The sequence below is a fragment of the Botryllus schlosseri genome, chromosome 8 (assembly GCF_051294905.1).
Source record: "Botryllus schlosseri isolate E-star chromosome 8, Bs_hap1, whole genome shotgun sequence".
NCBI lineage: Eukaryota > Metazoa > Chordata > Ascidiacea > Stolidobranchia > Styelidae > Botryllus > Botryllus schlosseri.
Window position 1 is genome coordinate 4478801 of NC_137243.1, and position 22742 is coordinate 4501542.

At 38.8% G+C, this 22742-nt stretch overlaps 1 protein-coding gene and 1 pseudogene across 1 annotated transcript; both read right to left on the minus strand.

The window, feature by feature from the left end:
* Positions 1 to 1315: 1315 nt before the first annotated feature.
* Positions 1316 to 3652, minus strand: LOC145444155 (kelch-like protein 30; annotated as a pseudogene).
* Positions 3653 to 6726: 3074 nt separating this feature from the next.
* Positions 6727 to 12130, minus strand: LOC145444159 (uncharacterized). Its single transcript, XM_080322080.1, has 3 exons — positions 10540 to 12130; positions 8499 to 8623; positions 6727 to 6879 (listed from the first exon to the last, which is right to left on the minus strand). The coding sequence occupies exons 1-3, from the start codon at positions 11798 to 11800 to the stop codon at positions 6727 to 6729; spliced, it is 1539 nt and encodes a 512-aa protein (XP_080178206.1). The 5' UTR covers positions 11801 to 12130.
* Positions 12131 to 22742: the final 10612 nt, after the last annotated feature.

Sequence of the window (22742 nt, forward strand, 5' to 3'; positions counted from 1 at the left end):
GATCACAGTCATCAATTTCATTTCATTTTGAACTCTGAGCTGTGCAAGATACCTGGAAACGCATTTGGGGGCGAGCGAGATACGTTACTAGCTAAAAGAATATTTCCACGTAAAGCTTGATCTTGTGGGGAAGCCCTGAGCCAGTGGTTCTCAAACCTTTTTAGACATGCCACCCTTTATGATACTGAAAAATTTCGCGCCCCACACCCCTTATCGTCATATCACAAAATGCAGCCATAATGCTAGCAATCCCAACGGATAGTTTAATGGCATGGATGCTGGTTATGAATGTAGATGAGAGAAGTCAATAATATGAACTCGGGACTATACTAAGAGCAATAACTATAACTATGAATTCGAGGTAAAATTTTTTTAGTTGACTGCAACTTCGCGCCCCCATTCAGATGCTTGCACGCCACACAAGGGAACGCGACCCCAGTATCAGAACCACTGGCGTAAGCCGTTTTCTAAACTTCTCGTTCTTGGCAGTGTTGCGGCCATTGCACGCCAATTTCAGCATTTCATAACGTTTTCATAGCTTTCTTCTGAAATTTCAAATCAGGTCGGGGGCCGCAAATTATTACCTCGTGGGCCGCGTGTTGATGACCCCTGATCTAAAATATTCAATATGCAAGCTCAACCGTCACATAAATAGTAAATTACTTGATTAGGGTATACATTAATAAATATAGGGTATACATTAATAAATAAAATCACTAGCTTTCTTGGATTCATTTATGACAAACATTACCAAATATTGTTTTCGTCATTCTCAAAATGTGTTGCATTACATTTGATAAATTTTAAAAGTAGTTAAGCTGCACTGAAATAAATACTGTTACGATTAGTCAGTAAATCATCAAATACAGAAGACTATGATTAATAATCATTCATTGATACGTAAGCAGTTGTCCAAGCTTCTAATCTGTCTTACGTGGGTCATGAAAAGCATGAATTAGAACGTGCATGAACAGTGAAGACATATCGTGCATTGAGACGAGGATACTGGCAGAAGGAAATTGGCCTTGTCAGCACAAGTTGTAGGAGAATGTTTCGTAAATTCGTTTCATCACAAATCAAGTTCCATTCTGAGTATAGTTATACGTTGCAATTATCTGTTATCTGCAATCAGCTGTTACACAGGCAATAATAATAATATTCAAATCGATCAATCGAATAATAATCCGATCAAGACACACACAATGTACAATGCGATATACAAGACATAATGTGATGCAATGAACAGATAAGATGATGCCGAAACGACCCGTTGTGGTCTCTTAATCTGGCGTCCACCTCGGTCTAACGCCCAATGTCACAGCTTTGTCGGTGTTAGGCTAATCGTTTTCCGGCGGTCCTTAGACGCTCTTTCCATTCGCTTTTTCTTTTTAAATACATTCTTCATCGGGTCTTTTTTGTCGCCGTCAGAACGTCGACACGGAGAAGATGAGCTCAGAATAACCTCCGACGTTGAATTGAACCCTCGTCGCCTGCGTTTAGCGCTGGATATCACCAATACGGTAATTCCTCGAAATCTATTACAATTAAGGCTTTATATCAACTTCTGTTCCTCCATATGACTTGCCTTAGAACAGTTAACTTTAGGTGATCGAAATGCACAGACAGAAACAATTCCAGCTGGTGTCGTGTGCATAGTCTGCATACTAAAACCAAACCGTTGTTGATCTACCTTCTGTTTGGAAAATGAAAATGATCTGCAAACTGAATGACACCAGTCATCAGAGGTATCTACCTTAAGTTCGTATCCAGAACATGATACCAACAACACCTTATTCCCGATTACAGTAAAACTTTGAAATGATCCAGTAGATGAACACAACTTTTCTTTTCCATGCCAAAATCCATCCACAGTTGAATATTGCATCCAATCGCAACCATCAGTGACATATAGTCCTCCAGCAACAAACAAAACGTGTGAGAGATCTTCATTAGGGACATTGCGAAAAATCGTCCACTGAAACGAAGTGGGGTCAAACCTTTTCATCTTTCCAGTCGATCTCTCTAACGCATACAGATAAGAAGTTGAAGATGTCGCATTGAATTTGTCATATCCACAGCCAGGTTTACAAAGCCACTGATTTGATACCGGTGTATAAATGAATGTTCTATCCTTACTGAGGATGTATATGCAATCATTCAATTCAAGAGCCTTGGTCCCACTCCAATTTGGGCGCATGTGCAGATTTGGCATCGAATGGAACCGGACCATGTCATTATCTAGAAAATACATCTGGCTGCTGGTGATGAAGCAAAGCCTGCCACTAACTGAAACCAAGTGTGCATGCTCAGGATTGCAATGAACTGGGAGAGTGATTCCCTTTACTCCGTTTTTCGACAAATCTATTACGTATAATTTGTCCAAGTGAGACCTAAGCAAGAGAGCAACACTGTCTGCAACTGGCTCCTTACGTTTGCACAGTTTTTCCAAGATTTCTTTGTAACAACTAGAGTCTTTTAATATTGAGTTATCAATGATATCATTTATGAAACCGCGGGGAATCTGATCAAAATTAATACTCCGAAACAATGCTGGGAAGATTTCGGTATCTGACAAGTTTGCTTCCATCCATTTACTAATTGCATTCCATTTCGTAGTTTCTGATACATAGTTGGCATCGTCTGTTATCATGAGGATCTCTAAATCATCCTTGTGAAGGCTTAAGAAATCCGACTTGGTCATGACGTCGCCGAGACGTGTCTTCATAAAATTGATGATAGCAGCGTGAATAGCAGAATCCAGCATGTAGCGACGAGCTTGTCGCTTCAAAAATATGCAATTGTCCACATTCAAGTTCTGTTTCAAATCAGCAATATCACGAAATATTATTTGATGAATGAGATCCACACACTCTTGGCATTCTGTAAAAATTGGTTCTTACCACATACATTTAAGAAATTCAGATGATGGAAAATCTACGAGGCGCAGCAGTCGCACTATCTCGAATATATGTTCTCGTCTCGTTGACACCTCATGCTTGACCCATGCAAGACCAACCTTCCATGCTTCAATGTCCACTGATCCATACTCATGAATATAGTTAGATGCGTCTGCATATGTCAACTGCATGAAATCATCACCACTACCTACAGCAAAGAAGTTGGAGTGAAAATATTTACTTACTTGATCAACAACACTCTTATTAGAGTGAGTTGCAGCCATTTGCATGAAAAAGATACAATTTTCATCCGATAAAGCACTCAACATGTAATTGAAACAATTTTCTTTAACCCTGTCCAGTTGTAGAATATCGGCACAGCTTAGCACTGCACCCAAATTTTCCATCGTAACTGAGCAATTGCCAGTGTACATATATTCAACGGCCTCTTTCATTGCAAATACCTCCACATTTTCCATTTTCACCTTTCCTCGCTTTGATTCTTCAAAACTATCATTCAAAAGCATGGCACGGAAGTAGTTCGGAAACGCAATCAGTACTAGCTTATGCACGGGGAATACAGCATCGTTAAGATGTATGAAGAAGTCAAACGCTTGGTTATCCGTGCGAAGACTTTGTACAGAAGCCAGAAATGTACCTGCATGCTCATTGTTGCCTGACCGAGACATGGAAATTAAATCCACATCATTACCCGCCTGTCCAACTACTGCACCTCTAAACGGTCGTTTCGGCATCTTCCGACTCTTATTGTATCGCAGTCTTCTGATGTTTTGAAATGATGAAATTTTATGAATAAGTTAAATAGGAGTATAAACCAGCAATAGAAACAAATACCTGATCAAGAATAGAAAAAAAAGCGGTAACCCATGAATTAATAATATGAGAAGCGAAATTTTACATCCATTTAGCAAGCCACGTAGCCTACAATGTAGGCTACATATACTGTACGTGTACACAGAATGATGGATTTGCCCAAGTTAATGTTTAACTATACTATACTGTAGTATCAACTGCAGTAAATATAACCAATTTTGAAGCTGTTCAAACAAGCGAACAACGAGTTAACAGGCAGAGGTGCCTGACAGCCCAAACAGAATTTTGTCGTAGTTTCTCATGACGAATAGACAGATATAGCTGACATGCTCAATAACCAAAAACGACCAGGGTTGCCATGCCACCTTCCAGCAGTGCGGAATATAAGTCAATGGCTCCACGAAATATGCCTAATGACTTTTGATAAAACCACATCTCCAGGAGAAGAAGCTTTACGTCTCAAAATCTCAAATTTTTTCTATTACGCAGAATTTTTATATCCATGTACCTTATACATTGTGTACAAATGATGCATATATCACTCTTAACACAGCTATTTATATGCCGATGAATTAATCATTGTTCCGTGAAATATACTGCTATATATTAATCTGATATTGCGATAATACCATCTGATATTAAGTATCGGTCTATCCCAATTCTCAACATTTGTCCTGTGCTAGACTTATGTACCATGTTGATCATAGACTATGATCTATTCACTGTGATTCATCCTGTAACATGTTGTCGTTTGATTTTCGCTTCCCATCATAGAACTATATAGTGCACTTATACAAAAGGTGTTAAAACTCAACTTGGGGTGCGGGCTGTATTTATACATTTTTATAGCTAGCGGGCCAGACCAATCAAATGATTCCAAAATATTACCTTTGTATCGTTATGAACATGGTTATGTATCATATCATATCATAACAATAGAATTGACAACATTACGACCATTGGCCGATTGAATACAGCTATTATTATTACATTCTCTATACACAGTAAAACTGGTAAATACACACATAATCCGGAGACTCGGAGAGCCCCTACAGGAAAATGGCGAGATTAGAGTAAATATTTAAAATTCAGTAATTTCTGTATTATTTTTATTACTAATTGTGAAAATGAGACATTGTGGCACTTATGACCCTTTCGGTCTGGTGCGGCACGGCAAAAAAAATCGTATCAATAGTCACAAGTCATGGCATAAATTATCACATTGCTGGCCGGGACGAACTCAACAAAGAGGTGATAGAAGTTCAGGCCGTATGAGAAGATTATAAGGAGTGAATTCTACTTTCAAGTTCGAGCAAAAAATGCCAATCGTATTTTCGGCACACGAGGAGGAAGTGATTCACAGGCTCAGGTACGAGGCATATAAGTCGCGCAAAGGCCTGTCGATGCATCCTATTTTAAATAAATGCCCTTTTAGACGGCAATGTCCGGATGGGAGACGAAATATTATCGTTTATGTCACATGGTCCGAACGTAGTTGCGTACTTCGTTATCGACGTCTTTGTAGGAAACATCAGGTGCTTCCTATGGCTTTCAAATGCGAAGGCAGCGGTAGAACGTGCAAGTTCGCCTGAATTATATTCTGATTCAACACATTGGTAAAAGAGGTCTTAGATCTAACGGCTTGATTGTCCCCTTTAATAGCGATAACATTTTGTGAATTTTGCTCACATGATAACACACTGACATTCAAATATCCAAAACTTATTATTGGTGTATACATGGCCATGGTCACTAGTCATTACGAGGGCGATTTTTTGACATGTCAAAAAACGTCAAAATTTTGTCAAAATTGTTTACAAAGTCAATATTTTTTGCAGCCTGGCTTTCGTTTCTACTGTCACTTGACATTTTCTCCGCGCCTCGCGTGATTTAGTTGGACCGGGTATAATTTTGAGGTGGATATCCCCAAAAATTCATCGAAAAAACATTATATATGCTTTACATACAGCGATGACTTCAAACGTATTAGCAATTATCAGAGAACGGCATGCTAAGATCGTATGTGGCCGTTGTGATGTTTTAGTCTGGGGGTGCGACCTGTGCAGTCTGTGGAAGCGCGACTATTAGGAACCGGCAATTCACCGCTAGGTGTTTCTAAGCTAGGAGACACCAACACATATAACGTTTCGGGAATCTTGCGACTCCGTTAACTGCGCTGATAAAATAATTGGTGGCGATAAAACCTTGAAATTAAATAACCACCGCTAAAACGTTCGATATTGATATGTCCAGGTGTCGAAATGACAGGGGCCTAATAGTCCCGTACCCGCGGCCTGAGTCGCACGGAGCAAATGAGACCCACAGATAAAATAATGAGACCCGCGACGAAATGCGAAATGCGCGCGTTCGTCTGACGAAATGAGATTTTATTCCATAGTTTCGTATGATGCGTGTAATTGATTCCAAAATATTTTGAACAGCGACAGTCGTTACCGCAATCTTTAGAGCTTTGCAGACAAACCTATATGTCTCAAAACCGACTTGTATGATACAGGGGTGGGTACATTTACATGATCAAGCCATACTGTCGTAACAACGTTGGTGTGCGTGTCGCTTATTGGCTATGGTACCGAACACAGAAACTACGACAGCAACCACAGTAAATAGTTCTTAGCGCGAATATATATTTTTTGCACTCAATAAAAGAGATATCATGTATATTGAATGATAGCTGTTGTGTCGTAGCGACCAGAAATTATACCTTTCGCGACTCATACTTTGAGAACCACTGGCACTTTAGGGTTGCATTTAAAATATATAGCTGTCTGAAACACTTTGTTGAAAACATGTTTCAAACCTGGGGTCACCAACACGCGGCCCGCGACCTGATTTGAAATTTCATAAGAACGCTTAGTTTGTTCGTTTGTTTATTTTACACATATAACAGTGGTGTTTATCGTCTATTTAAGTCATGTACGTACACCTACTACACCACGACAATGATATACGTATAATGTTCAAGATCTTTGCTTTCTTATTCTTGCTCTCTCTCTTTCATGCATCTGGATTTGTTCTCTACTGCCGACTTCTTAATGGCGCGGCTCACCATCATACTGACACATAGAAGCTTGTTCGAACCGGGATTCGAGCCACTGCCATTGGTGCCGCAACGCAGACGCCTAACCAACTGTGCCACACAATTGGGTCAAAAGTGCAGCGTTAGGTCAAAAAATGTCAAATTGTTAAAACTTTTTTAAACTCGCATTTCGTTTGTATCGTAGATTTTGCACTATGTTACAGCTTGTAGCCTACTTTATATGCCTACCGTTGTAGACGGCCCATTGTCTGCTCATTGTGAATCATAAACGTTCACACGAAACGAATATAGGTTTACATCATGTTGTGCTCAACGTACAGCAATATCCTAGCTGAAGCAAGACTGCGTCGGCATTTATCAAGCAGGGCATGATGAAAAATTGTGATGAAGCAACACGGTGTGTCACTAGCAGTGTACGCACAACTTCAATGTTGCCAGCCAATAACTGCTGCCGTGGAACATTCTTTCTGCATTTTTGGCAAGCTACTTAGTAAGGACAGACACTTTCTACCCGAGGATGTAAGAAAGTATCTTTCGTTGTTGTACTACAACAGCAAATTTTTTATTATTTCTACCATAGTGCGTGATGTAACTACCGGAATTCTTCGTAGGTTCAAATTTTGTTAAAATACAGTGTAGAATGTAATGTATGTGTGAATGTAAAAATTTGTCAGTTTTTAATTCAAAAAAGAGTCATTAAGCCAAACTACTTCGTATGGACAGACAGTTCCAACCAGAAATGGAGATAAGTAGTACCATTCTGACATTACGTGCGAAAACAACTAATTCGCATACATGAAGGCAAACTTTTGTCAAAATTAACCTTTTTAAGGTTACAAAATGTCAAAACTTTTATTTATTACGTCAAAATCTCCCTTTTTTAGATAAAAAAATCGTCCTAGTCATCACTATAATATAATGAGATGAGGGATTGAGGGTCTGATGAGGGTAATATATATCTAGAAGCATTTTGTTAACATTCTAATCATCCCGTCTATCCTAATCTATTATCCTAATGCATTGGTTCTCAACCGCGGGGGCGAATTGTCCACTACGGGAAGTTTTGTAAGTTTTAGGGGTAGTCTGAATTTCGGACAAGTTTTTATTTTTATTACAGAACTGTAAAGTATACAGCAAGGCAGTTTGTCTGCTATCGTTTGGGAATATAATGACTCTCCTGTCTGGTCTTTTGGTTCTCGAAATAAGTTATAAATCTGTGTAAGACCCTTTCTGGAAGCAGATACTGTATCTGCAGTGTAACTCTGATTGGAACGCGTTAAAGCTTGATATTGAAAATTATTTTTGGCTTAAATCCTATCGAATCACTGCTGAATCAATCGACGACTATTACGAGAATGGCAATTAGCCTGGTAGCCTAATATAAGCGGCTCAGTTCGTAATTTTTTAAAATTCATCCATCACAAAAGAATACGCTGTGTTATGTAATTCATTTGCCTGAAACATCGAGTGAGCCTTGGTAGCTGCGTCAGCACACAATTTGGATCGCAAGCTGGCAACACAATTTTTAAGGGCTTAGCAATAAAATTATGACGCACTCGCTTTGCTGGGCACGTCTTGGTGATGCCATTGTCGTATGAAAGCACTTCGAAACACCACTGGTATTGACGCAGGGGGATCATCTCAGGTTCACAATAATTCATTACATTGAATCGAATCATCGCATTGAATCGAATCATCGCAATTAGTACCTTGGTGAGGACGTGCATTCTGTCGTAAGTATTCTGCGATTTCTGCCCCAACTGAATTGTCACTGTGTCGAAATGTCGATTGACATGTTTGTACATGACTTGGTTATCTACAGATTGCCGGTTTCCTTGGACCGATCATTAAAAAACTTCGTTACATCTGATTGATGAAACCCCATAGCAACAAGAAGGAATTCGATCATTGGAAACCAACACCAAAAGTCTGTTTACTTGTCACTATTACGTCATCAAAACAGAATTTATTTTGTATTGCGAGCAAAAATTTAAGAATTGGGTCATGGAATATTTTTCAAACCGAAAGTCTGCGAGAAGTCCAAGGACCACTAGAATATAGCTTACTCTTCGAAAATGCCGTTATCTGTTGAGTTTCTACTTCCTGAGGATCGAACGAGTATTAAAAGTCAGGCATTCAATTTGTTTTACCGCAAGATAATGACGTGTGGTTATCTGATCATTATCAGTACAATGATAGAGTCGTGTTGCATACGATATTGTTATAGCCTACACAAATATTTTTCCACTAGTTTGCCTCCTGTGTTTTATGACTTTTTCATACCTGCTAAAATGTCGACTCCCATTACAAGAGATCCTCGTCAAAGGGAATCCCCCCACCCAATAGCAACGTAACTAAGAAATCTATCGACTACTCACGACCTGTCATCTGGAATGCATTACCACAACACATCCGTGAATTGTCTTATACTTAGTTTTAGAAATATATACTTAATCACCTCTTGTCGTTATATTGACACTGTACGTTGTCCTACCTCGCCCAGACATTGCTTCAGTGATCATGTGATCTTTTGCTACCATCGTTTAATTTTTCTTTTTTTCTTTTTTCTTTTTCTTTTTAACTAACATTTTTTACTGTCGGACTGTACAGATACAAGTGTACCTGTTTGATGCGGCTGTGATCAGACTATAGTTGACATTCACGGTTGTATCGATCATTCCTATCTGATACCGAACACTGTGCATGCATAGCCTATTGTCTGTACCACCATCATTGACATCTGTTTTTTGTATGTATCTTGGTTGGATGAAAATTATTCTCAACGCAATAATTACAAGAAAAAAATAAAGAAAAAGATTATTCACCATCAGAAAAAAGAAAACTTCAGGTACGTAATTGAACTACACACGCTACAAAAAATATTGACCAGTCGCAGTAGGGAAATGATGTTGAAAGCAAAGGAATTGCGATATGAAATGTACAAATGTAGATATAGGCTATACGTAGTCATATAATGTATATCTATTTTCAAGATCATACTACATTTAATAAATATTTATATCAATTTCATTCTCTTGGAATGTTGCAGTACTTGGTTCGATTCACTGGAGCGAAATGTACATGCTGCAAAAATTTTATCATAGTCCTCTGAAAATGACCTATTCGAAGACAAGCCACAAGAAAGATCTAAAGTGTGCATTGATAACCCCGAATAAGAATGCGACAGCGCCAAAGCCTTGTCCCCAATTGCAATAAGACATTTTAAATCTGTCGGAAGAGAATTGGCACTCAGTTTTTCAATCCATTTGTCACTAATCGTTGAATATTGCATCCATTTGCTTCGATTGGTCACGTATAATTCTCCACCAACAAACACGATATAAGAAAGACTTTTGTCGTCAACACTACTAAACGTGGCCCATCCACACAAAGCAGGATTAAACTGTTTTATTGTCCCACTTCCTCGTGACAAAACATAAAGGTAATTATTTGAAGATGTTGCGGTAAATGCATCAAATCCGCACCCACAACTGGATGACCACCCATTTGATATAGGTGAATACATATAAGTTGTATCTTTGTTGAGAATGTATATGCAGTCGTTCAATTCAACTACAGCAGTAATGGGTATGTATAAATGGGAATCAGGAATGTCCATCAATTTTATCCAGTCGTCGCCTTTAGTTCGAAAGTACATCTTGTGGCCCGTAATCACGCAAAGTTTTCCATTGACAGAAATCAAAGCCTTGTCACCGAGACATGATGGATAACCTATCGTCTTCCACTTACCACTCAACATATCCAAAACACACAGATCCGGAGTGAACCCCCTATCATTATTCAGCACAGCAATTGTATCAGCAGGTGGTATGTGACGTTCACACACCCGATGCAATATATCTTTGTAGCAGCATAACCCCTTTATCATTGGGTGATCAATAATATTGTCATTGATAAAGCCAATGGGGATGTGATTGAAATTAACACCTTGCAACAAATGAGCAAAGATATCGGTATCTGATGAGTTGATTTCCATCCACTTATGTATGGCACTCCATTTGGTTGTTTCCGATAAGTAGTTTGCATCATTTGCTAATATAAGAACCTTAACATCGTCTTTGTGAAGTTTTGAGAAATCCGGAAATGCCATGAGTTCTCCAAGATGGTTCTTCATAAATTCTATGATGGATTCCAAAATACTAGCATTATAATGCTTGTATTGACGAGCTTGCTGAATAAGAAATATACAATTATCTGTTTTTATATTTTGTTTCAAATCCTTAATATCAAGAAATAGCCGATGATGAATGAAATCCACACATTCTGGGCAGTCTTTGAAAATTGGTTCTTCCCACATACACTTCAGCAACTCATATGCTGGATAATCAACCAAGCGCAACTGTTTCACGATCTCAAATATATGAGCTTCTCTGATTGTAATATCATGCTTGATCCATGCGATACCAACTTTCCATGCTTCAACATCCTTTAATCCATATTCATGAATGTACCTTGATGCGTCTGCATATTTCAACTGCATGAAATCATCACTGGCTCCTACATCAGAAAAGTGGTTACAGAAATATTCTTCTATTGTATCAAGTGCACTCTTGTTGGAGTATATCGTGACAATTTGCAGAAAGAAGACACAATTTTCATTCGATACGGATTCCTTAATATACTGGGAGCTAATATCTTTGACTCCCTCCAGTTGTAGAATATCTGCACATTTCAATACTGCGCTGATATTTTCCAGATCAACCATACAATCGCCAGTATACATGTATTCCACTGCTTCTTTAACTGCATTTACTTGAACAGTTTTTAATTCCACTTTTCCCTCTCTTGCCTCATTAAAATTATCGTTTAACAGCATAGCGCGGAAGTAATCCGAAAAAGAAATCAGCACAAGTTTGTGCACGGGGAACACAGTCTCTTTAACATGTATGAAGAAGTCAAAAGCTAAATTTTCTGTACGAAGGCTTTGTACGGATGCCAGAAATCTATCTGCGTGGTCCTGAGTTGGAAACGATGATGCAAAAGCTGCCATTTTGACCTACTGATAACAATGAATAATACCTGAATATATAACGAACATCCAGAAACAGCTACTATTTATTTTAATAAGCTAAAACCCCAGATAGTCGATGCTGGAAAGTATTCCGTCACTAATAAAATCGCTGTAAAATTGAAAATGCTTTTACAGCAAGAAATTGTGACACCATACTGTGGCAAACCCTTTTTCTATCAATATTACCACGCCGATTATGAAGCACAAGCAGCCTGTAGAAAGTTTCTCTGTAAACAAAATTCGCGTCGACAAAGTCATGACACACAATGGGACTTCTCCTCTTACCATCACGTATAATAGTCAATAAAATTTTCACAATAGTGCTGTATCTATAACAAAAACACTCACAGAAAGTCATGAAGTGATAATATAGGAATGATTCAAACCTTTTAAATAAACGAGTAGTTTAGTACAGGCAATATATGACTTCATGGATGTTGGTAAACAAAAATCGTCCGTCTCAGTCAGACTAGTCACTGTCAGGACTTCCATACTACTTGCATCTGCACTGCTTAGCTCTGACCATTCTTGTGGCGTGTTCATTGTCTCCTAACCGTTATAGAAATCTACCAAACAATCGAGACCGATTCAAAATGCAATAATGTGTTTTATCTGATGAGCTAGCATTAATTAAGTATAAACTAAAATCCAGAGGTGGTCAGCAACGAAGTACTTCTACTTTTTCGGAGTACTCAAGTAGTTTTCCTCTACTTCTGGTACTTACTCAAGTAGATCTGGATTTCTCTACTGCTACCCTTACTTCGTAATATTTTGTGATCTAATTACTTACTTTTCGCTATTTACAGTTTGTCAAGTAGAAGTAGTTTGATCCCCCAATTCGAAAGATAGCTCGAGAAATGTCGGGGCTGTTTTCACGGAGTACCAATATTTAATATTCATAAAAGTCAAATAAAGCCCGTAGCAAGCATTGTCGCCCATATCAAACATTTCATCACAGTAAATATGGCCCACCATAACGTTTGAAATGACCGTTCCGCAATCTAGCAATTAACCATCATATCGTAATCTAGCGGCCCATGACGTGTCATGCTAATCTGAAAAATCCGGATTTTCTGAACGTTATCCTACACCTGTTGTTGCTGATCACTTTTGAAGCTGTTTGGACAAAAGACATGAAATATATTTTCTGCTTTTTAGAAGTTGTATTTGTATTTCACTTTCACTTAATTCTAAGTATCATACTTTGAGTTCTAATTATACTTTCAATTCTTTTGTCTGCAGAATATGCATGTTGAAGCATGAAAGCAAGTGTAGTAATGCCCTCATTTTCCGAAAATAAAGCTACATTAAAAATAACTTTTACGATTCACAATATTTGTTATCAACGTATGCTAATCGCGCAAAGTGGTGAAACCGTATCCGATACAACTTCTACGCATTGCTCTTCGTCTGAACTTTGGGCCTCATAATATGGGGTAGGGCGCGATGCTATGATATTCTCTTAAACGGGCGGGTCTTCTAGTAAACAAAGGGTAAGTATCGCATTTTCATATAAATACTATAATTTGTATCCCATGATTCGTGATGCATGATGATTCTTATTCTGTCGAAAATTGATACCTCCCGGGATCCATCAATACGAATCAAGCTCTCTGAACCTTCCGCATAGCTCAATTCGCAGCTTTTAACAGTCGTTGCCAACGAATTAACACTGTTTTTAAAACTACTTACTTACTCAAGTAGATTTAAATTCAGACAATTCTACTTCTACGTCAAGTAGTTTAGGTGGCTTATGGAAGAAGTACTTCTACTCGTACTTGAGTAGTTTTTTTCGTCGCTACTTCTACTTCTACTTGAGTAGATCTATTGACTTCTTTGACCACCTCTGCTAAAATACCTTGGGCGCGCACTATGAACTCTCCTAAATTTTCACAATGGTAACCGGTTCGTCTTTTGTGAATATATGTGCGAATGGCTCAGCCTTATTGCATTCTCACCACGTTCTTGAGATTTCATAGAACAGAAAGCAATGAAGCGATATTATAGCAATTTAATTCAGTTTTATTATCAATTTTATCAAATCAATACACCGCATGATTGCGATACAATGGAAAGATAGGATGGTTTCAAATCGTCTCAGAGTAGTCTGTGAATCAGACACCCGCCTGGGACTAGGCGAAGTAAAGAGGAGGTCTGTACATTGCACAGTGCTCACTGAATGAAAAGTTCACAAGCAATGGTTTGAAACTTTTGAATAAACGATCAGTTGAATACAGGCATTATAGAATTTCTTGGGTGTTTGAATCTTGGACTGTTGGTGAACGAAATTCATATTATTTTTTTTCTCAGACTAGCCAGGACTTCCATACTACTTGTCTTTGCACTGCTGTAATCTTGTACCATTATTGTACCGTGTTCATTGTTTTCTAACTGATGAAGAAATATACAAAAGACTCTAATAATAGGCAATGATTCAAAATACAATAATGTGGCTTCCACGGATGAAACAGCGTTAATTAGGTATGAACTAAAATCCCTTGGGTAGGCCAACTCATTATCTAGGAAAGGAAAGGACGTAGTTTATTTTTGTCCTTGATGTTGTTTTAGCATATACGCTGACTCATGATATACATACACATTACACACGATCAGTGCATAGGCATACCATGGGTGCATGATGTGCATATGCCGCTGGACAAGGAATGTGCAAATATATCCTTTTACGTCTTTCTAAGTCTTGCACCACCCCTCCATGCTATCCCAGTTATGCATGAGCACCAAGTAGGGAAGTCGTGGATACCAGTGTTACCAATCAGGTCTTTGGTCTAACCCGGCCGGGGATCAAACCCACGACCTAACGATCAAAAAGCTGGACGCTTCACCATTACGCTATCTTGTCTTTATCTTGTCTACAACATCATCATTTGAGTAGCGATATATCAGATGCGCAGTGCACACCCAGTCCCCCCCCCTGGGAACTATAGGCAATCATACGGAGAATCCGATGTTGTAGTTTTTGCAGTGGGCCAATCGCATTCTTGCATGCAGGTAGGGTGGGTTGCATTTAAAACAAAAATCAATTTTAAACAAACATATTTAAAACAAGGGCTTTGTTTAAAACTTTTTTTTTTAACCATGACGTCACGAATATTCAATTGTGTCGTCATATAGTGGATTGACATTGACAATTGAAAATATAGAGTAAATATAGCTCCATTGACGAAGTATCTGTACTATTGCTGGTGAGCCGACAATGTGAGGGTTCCAACCATCCCATATCGATATACGCCAGCTATATCGGGTGGTAGTTGTTCGTAGGCTCATACAACATGATTTTTTGGAAAGTATTTACACAATTATGGCATAATTTTACAACTAAAAAAGCACATTTTTAAAAGGCCTTTGTTTAAAACACTGTTTAAAACATGTCTTAAACGAAAAAGTGTTTTAAAGCACCGTTTGTTTTAAATGCAACCCTACATGAAGGTATACACATCAGCAAAGAATTCCATCTTCATCGGTGCCTAGTAAAAAGGGCCTCCGTCAACCATGGTCAATATTAGGCCTCGGATCAGGCAGATAGTGGTACAGAATTCGCTGAAAATTCAAAGGCCCATACTAAGGGTGACAGGTATTTTTATTTGCAATTATTTCACTGATAGTTCCATCACCAGCAACAAAAGGTATAAATGACTAAAAATCTGCCGGTAACCTACACAAGATGCCTATACTGCCACATGACTGGCAAGCATCGCGGCATCCACCAGTCAATAAGAGAAATTCAGTTTTTGTGAGTACTGAAATCAATTGCCTCTAATTCACTGGTTCGTGAAAAGTCAATGAAAATCTGGGGTAAGGGTTAAATCAGGGGCGGGCAACATACGGCCCGCGGACAGTTTTCCATCGTACATGATAGTGTGGCCTGCGGCTCCAGTCTTCCGAGATTCCCCACATCTTGCTTAAATACGTCAAATTTTAGTGACTGTACGTCATTATACACATGTATGCGCACTTGCGCAGCGAGCGAAGGGGAGCTTATACGGGTAAATTCGTCGAAACGAGAAGACTTATCGGCATTTACGATGTAATCAACCCGAATGTCATTTGTGGTAATGATGATGGTGTTTGTCGACTACAATGGTCATTTACACCGGGCCGATATTTCTTATTTTTGATTCCGTAACCGTCGACTTGTAGCTCGGCACACTTCTAGGCTTCTGTAAGACATCGCTAATACCAGGGGTCGCCAACTCAAAACGGGTCGGGGGCCACTTTCAAATTTCGTGGAGGCCGCGGGCCGCATGAATTCAATATCGAGATAAAATAGGCCACATAGTTGAACAACCACGCTATCTCGTCACCAACTAAACCCTGATGAATTAATATCTTGGTTTTGTTTGTTTTGGGGTATTCATGGTGTTTGTCGAATGTCAACTACTATGGTCATTTACACCAGGCCGATATTATTCTTATTTTCCGTAACTGCCGACTTATAGCACGGTCCACCTCTAGGCTTTTGTAAGACACCGCTGACGCGGATGAGGTGGAGAGGATGAGCCTAGGTAAACCTCCAACACTTAGGTATCGGCATTCTGAAGTCGACCTCGGTCGGACTCGAACCCGCACCCATTGGTGTTGCAGCTGCGTGATATCTTGGCAGAGGTGGTCAGTAACGAAGTACTTCTACTTTTTGGAAGTACTCAAGTAGTTTTCCTCTACTTCTGGTACTTACTCAAGTAGATATGATTTTCTCTACTTCTACTTCTACTTCGTATTATTTTGTGATCTACTTACTTACTTTTCGCTATTTTCAGTTTGTCAAGTAGAAGTAGTTTAATCCCCCATTACGAAAGATAGCCTGAGGAATTTCGGGGCTGTTTTCACGGAGTACCAACTTTTAATATTCATAAAAGTTAAGTAAAGCCCAGAAATTTTGTTGCGCTTTGAGCACAGTAGCTATGGAGTGACAAATATGTTTTCACGAAAGTATCAGCGAATATAACTTCGGTACTGGATTGCCTGGTTCCGCTCACACCCCATTGTCGCCCATATCAGATATTTCATCATAGTAAATATGGCCGTCCATGACGTTTGAAACTACCATTTCACAATCTAGCAATTACCTATCATATCGTAATCTAGCAGCTCATGACGTGTCTTGCTAATCTGGAAAACCCGGATTTTTTGAACGTTACACCTGTTTAGCAGATCACCTTTGAAGCTTTATGGACAACAGACATGAAATATATTTTCCACTTTTTAGAAGTGGTATTTGTATTTCACTTTCAATTCCGAGTATCATACTTTGAGTTCTAATTACTTTCAGTTCTTTTGTCTGCAGAACATACATGTTGCAAGAGCAAGTGTAGTAATGCCTCTATTTTCCGAAAATGAAGCTACACTAAAAATAAATTTTACGATCCACAATATTTGTTATTAACGTATACTAATCGCGCCAAGTGTTGAAACCGTATCCAATACAACTTCTCCGTATTGCTCTTCGTCTAAACTTGGAGCCTTATAATATGGGGAGGGCGTCCTGCCATGATATTCTCTAAAACGCGGTCTTCTAGTAAACAAAGGGTTAGTATCGCATTTTCGTATCGATACTATAAATTGCATCCCATGATGCGAAAGAATGTTTATTCTGTCGAAAAATGATACCTCCTGAGATGCGTCAATATGCATCAAGCTCTCTGCACCTTCCGTATAGCTCAATTTGCAGTTTTTGACAGTCCGTGCGAACGAATTAAGACTGTTATCAAAATTACTTACTTACTTGGGTAGATTTAAAGTCAGTTAATTCTACTTCTACTTCAAGTAGTTTTAGATGGCTTATGGAAGAAGTACTTCTACTCGTACTTGAGTAGATTTTTTCGTCGCTACTTCTACTTGAGTAGCTTTCTTGACTACTTTGACCGTCTCTGGTTACAACTCTGCTTGGTGGTACGAAGCACCTAAATAGGGGGTACGAGATGCAGTGTGCAATTACACGCTATTTAATTATTACTGAAGCGGAATAGAAAACCGTATTTATACAGCCAATTTCGCTGGATTGACTAATAAAAGCCATTTTATGATTTGACTCCAGAAATATCCGCTTTCTGTTGACTTTGCGTTTTTGATTGCGACTGATTTGAATTCGATTCTATCGGCCTTTAAAAGACTCATCCTGTATCACACCCACAATTTCCTAAGCTGGCCTCCTCTGATCTGAGCTCCATACCGAGGAAAACGTCTCGCATGAACTGGCAAATACGACAGTCGTCGGGCATGTTCATTGTTCAGTTGTTCACATACAAGTCAAGATAGGAGATGGTTCTAGTGAATGAATACTAATTAGCGCTCGAGAGTATACATACATTACCGTGATCTGATACATCGACCTCGCCTTTTAACACATGTCATCTCATATGCGACACTGGCCTGCGTGGCCCATGTTATCAGAGTGCAACGCCCACTGTGGATTAGGGGTGATAAAAAACTTTTTGTTCAAATTTCATCGGCTCAATTGTTAAATTGTCAGGTTGCATAAAAAACTTTCAACACCAAATTTGGCTCAAGTACAAATAGTAGGCTAGAAGCCGAGGTCAAGCAAATTGAAATGATTCAATCCCTCTTCATGCATGCCTGGAATACGTGAAAGTGATGAAATTTGCCACCGTAAACACTATTGTTTTTAAAGTGGCCGAAATTTCAATTTGGTTAATCTTGACCTCTACGGGTTGGAATTGAGTTAAATTTGGTAGTTTTTAGGCAACCTGATGATTTAACAAGAGAGCCAACGAAATGTGAAAAAAATAGCATCCCTCATGCCGCACGCATTGTACAGTCATCTTGAGGAAGAAATTCAGTATTCAGTTTGGGTGGTTGTGGGATTGACAGACCACGCCTGGTCTTCTTGACGCCCTCATCTGTTCATAACAGCGCATTGTGCTTTGTGCATCACATCGTACAGTGTGTGGTGGTACGATTATGCCGCAGTAATCAATGAAAATATAACACAAAAAATTTCTACAGATACATATTTTATTTGCAAGTACTAAAGATTAAAAAACGGCTTAATCACTTTGAAGCCTAGTATGTCACACTATTCTGCATGATACTTAAAACGGTTGCCCGACATATGACCACAAACACAATGAAAAACGATAGTTGAGTACGGAAAACTATAGCATGCATCGGTTCATCATGTGACTTTATAACCCCAAAACTCACCTTAAGCCCAACCTTAACCTTGAAATCAACCCTTATATATATTCTAACGACTATAACCCCAACCCTAACCTGAAATTTAAACAACATGCTCATATGTCACATGCTATTATGTATATATGGTACACGGACCACACAACACTAAACAGAATAATCATTTTTCAAGGATAGGGGGTTCCCAAATTTCAAGACCACGCCTCAAGAGATAGATTAATTTATACCAATTTCAGCCCCTTCGATTGTTGGAATACTTCGTTGGATTCACTGCGAAATGCACATGCTGTAATAATTTGACATCTGGTTTTTGAGAATAGCTTCGCAGAAGACATGCCACAAGATGGATCCAAAGTTTGGATTGATAAGCCTGTATAAGAATTTGACAGGAATAAAACTTTGTCTCCAATTGCAAGCGGATTTTTGAAATTCGATGGAATAAAGGTGAAACACAGTTTTGTAATCCATATGTTGTTTATCGTTGAATATTGCATCCACTTCTTTCCGTCAGTCAAATATAATTCTCCATTAACGAAAAGGATATGAGAAAGACATTTTTCACCAACACGGCTAAACACGGTCCATCCAAAGCGACGCGAAGCAGGATTACACTTCCGTATTATCCCAGTTTCTTGCGAAAAAACATACAGGCACTTATTTGAAGATGTCGCAGTAAATGCATCCAATCCACACCCACACTTGGATGACCACTTATTTGATATTGGGGTATACACATAAGTTCTATCCTTATTGAGAATGTATATGCAGTCGTTCAACTCAACTACAGCAGTTATGGGTGTGTCGAAATAAATATCTCGAATGTCCATCAATTGCGTCCAGCTGTTGCCTCCTGTAGAAAAATACATGGCTTCGTCTACAATCAAGCAAAGTTTTCCATTGACAGAAATCAAAGCACTACGCTCAATATTGAAATATGGCGGAAGACCAATCGTCTTCAACTGATTTGTCAACATATCCATAACATGAAGGTCTTGTTCACCAGTACTCAACACAGCAATTGAATCAGCAGATGGTATGTGACGTTCACACACCCTATGCAGTACATCTTTGTAACAGCACAACTCTTTTATAATTGGGTTGTCAATAATATTATCATTGATGAAGCCAATGGGAATGTGATTGTAATGAATGCTTTTAACCAACTGAGCAAATATATCGGTATCTGTTAAGTTGCCTGCCATCCATTTATGTATCGCACTCCATTTGGTTGTTTCCGATAAATATTTTGTATCATCTGCTAACATAAGGACTTTAACATCATCTTTGTGAAGGCTTGAGAACTCCGACAAGGCCATGAGTTCTCCAAGATGGTTCTTCATAAATTTTATGATGAATTTTCTGATACTGGTAGTATCATGCTTGTATTGACGAGCTTGCTGAATAAGAAATATACAATTATCCGTTTTTATATTTTGTTCAAAATCACTGATATCCATAAAAAGTCTGTGATGAATGAAATCCACGCATTCGAGGCATTCTTTGAAAATTTTTTCTTTCCACATACACTCCAGTAACTCATGCGATGGATAATCAACCAATCGCAAAAGTTTCACAATCTCTAATATGTGCGCTTTTCTGATTGTAACTTCATGCTTGATCCATGCCAGCCCAACGTTCCACGCTTCAATGTCCTTCAATCCATACTCATGAATGTATTTAGATGCATCCGCATACTCCAACTGCATGAAATCGTCGCTAATACCTACAGCAAAGAGGTGGGAGCAAAAATATTTTCCTATTTCATCAACGACACTGGTATTAGAGTTGGTTGCAGCTACGTGCATAAAAAAGACACAATTATCATTCGACACAGCACTTATCATGTACTTGAAACAAATTTCTTTAAGCTTGTCCAGTTGCAGGATATCGGCACAGCTTAACACTGCACTCAAATTATCCCTCCTGATGGAGCAGTTACCAGTATACATAAATTCAACAGCCTCTTTCATTGCACATGGCTCCACATTTTTAATTTCAACTTTTCCTTGCTTTGTTTCTTCAAAATTTCCATTCAACAGCATAGTGCGGAAATAGTCCGAAAACGAAATCAGCACAAGCTTATGCACAGGGAATACAGTGTCATTAACATGTATGATGAAGTCACATGCTAGGTTATCTTGGCGAAGACTTTGTACAGAAGCTAGAAGTGTATCTGCGTGCTCATTTTTGTGTTGTTGAGACAGTGAAAATGAACTCTCTGCCCGTCCAGGTACTCCACGTTTAAACATTTTAGGATTATAAACCAGCAATGTAAATAAATACCTGATCAGAAAAATATCCATAAACTATCATCAAGTATTACGATAAGTGATATCCTGCATCCCCAAGTGTTGAGCAGAACCTTTATTTTCGCATCGAAATGCAACACTGATAAGGAGTGGAAATATATTTCAGGTATATAGCAATGAGCATGACTGATGATGAATAAGTGATGGATGACAGAAGACAAATGAGAGAGTCATGTCTCCATACATACCTGATTAAATCATGCTTTTATCGATCTCAATAGAGCTATTCATTTGCTGAAACCTAATGCTATATTATTCTTTTCATATTGCAATTATCGTATTTGATATTGACTATTGGTCTATGGCGATTCTCAAAACGTGTCCCGTAAGGCTTAAGTACCACGTGTCAGACTTTAATCCAATCACTGTGAGTGATTCACCTGGTAACAAGTTCTTGTTTCTTTTTGTTTCCCAGGCGTAAAACTATGATGTACTTATATTAGGGTTACCATATTTTTGCGAAACTAATTCCGGACACTCTTGAGCGCCCACTAGCGGATTTTAAAATGAGGTGTAACACATTGACCGTCAATATGACGTCACACTCGCAAAGCATTGCCCATCGCCTGTATATATCAGGGGTGGCCAACTTTTTCGGCCAAAGGGCCACATGAGATTTACGAACCATAGCACGGGCCACTTTGTGTTAATAACCATTTGTTAGGTAACGGCGAAAACAATACTTATACTACTACGCGCCAAAATCGATTACAATTGTGTCATGAAAAGTCAGTGTGCAGTGCACTCAGGTCCCAACTGCTGCGAAAATCTCTCAAAGTATATGAAGTCAATAATAATGTAACTTGCATATATTGCGGGTCGAATCTATATACCGCTAGGCTCATTTGGCAAGGACCTGATTAATCGGTCCTCTACTTCTGGTACTTACTCAAGTAGATCTGATTTTCTTTACTTCTACTTCGTAATCTTTTGTGATCTACTTACTTACCTTTCGCTATTTTCAGTTTGTCAAGTAGAAGTAGTTTAATCCCCCAATACGAAAGATAGCCTGACGAATTCCGGGGCTGTGTTCACGGAGTACCAACATTTAATATTCCTAAAAGTCAAGTAAAGCCCAGGAATTTTGTTGCGCCTAGCGCACAGTAGTTATGGAGTGACAAATAGGCCTACGTTCTCACGAAAGTATCAGTGAATATAATTTAGGTACCGGATTGCTTGGTTCCGCTCACACCGCATTGTCGCCCATAGCAAATATTTCATCACAGTAAATATGGCCCACCATAACGTTTGAAACTACCGCTTCGCAATCTAGCAATTACCAATCATATCGTAATCTAGCAGCCCATATTACGTGTCTTGCTAATCTGGAAAATCTGGCTTTTTTGAACGTTACCCTGTTTTAGTAGATCACCTTTGAAGCTTTATGGACAAAAGACAATGAAATATAGTTTCCGCTTTTTAGAACTGGTATTTGTATTTCA

What these genes read in the sequence shown, in the direction of transcription:
- LOC145444159 (XM_080322080.1), bottom strand. Translation starts at nt 11,800, where the DNA reads ATGGCAGCTTTTGCATCATCGTTTCCAACTCAGGACCACGCAGATAGA. An exon ending in TGTTTTGGATATGTTGAGTG is followed by an intron (nt 8,624 to 10,539) that starts GTAAGTGGAAGA and finishes GATCGGTCCAAG; the next exon opens with GAAACCGGCAATCTGTAGAT. An exon ending in GAATGCACGTCCTCACCAAG is followed by an intron (nt 6,880 to 8,498) that starts GTACTAATTGCG and finishes TGTGTGGCACAG; the next exon opens with TTGGTTAGGCGTCTGCGTTG.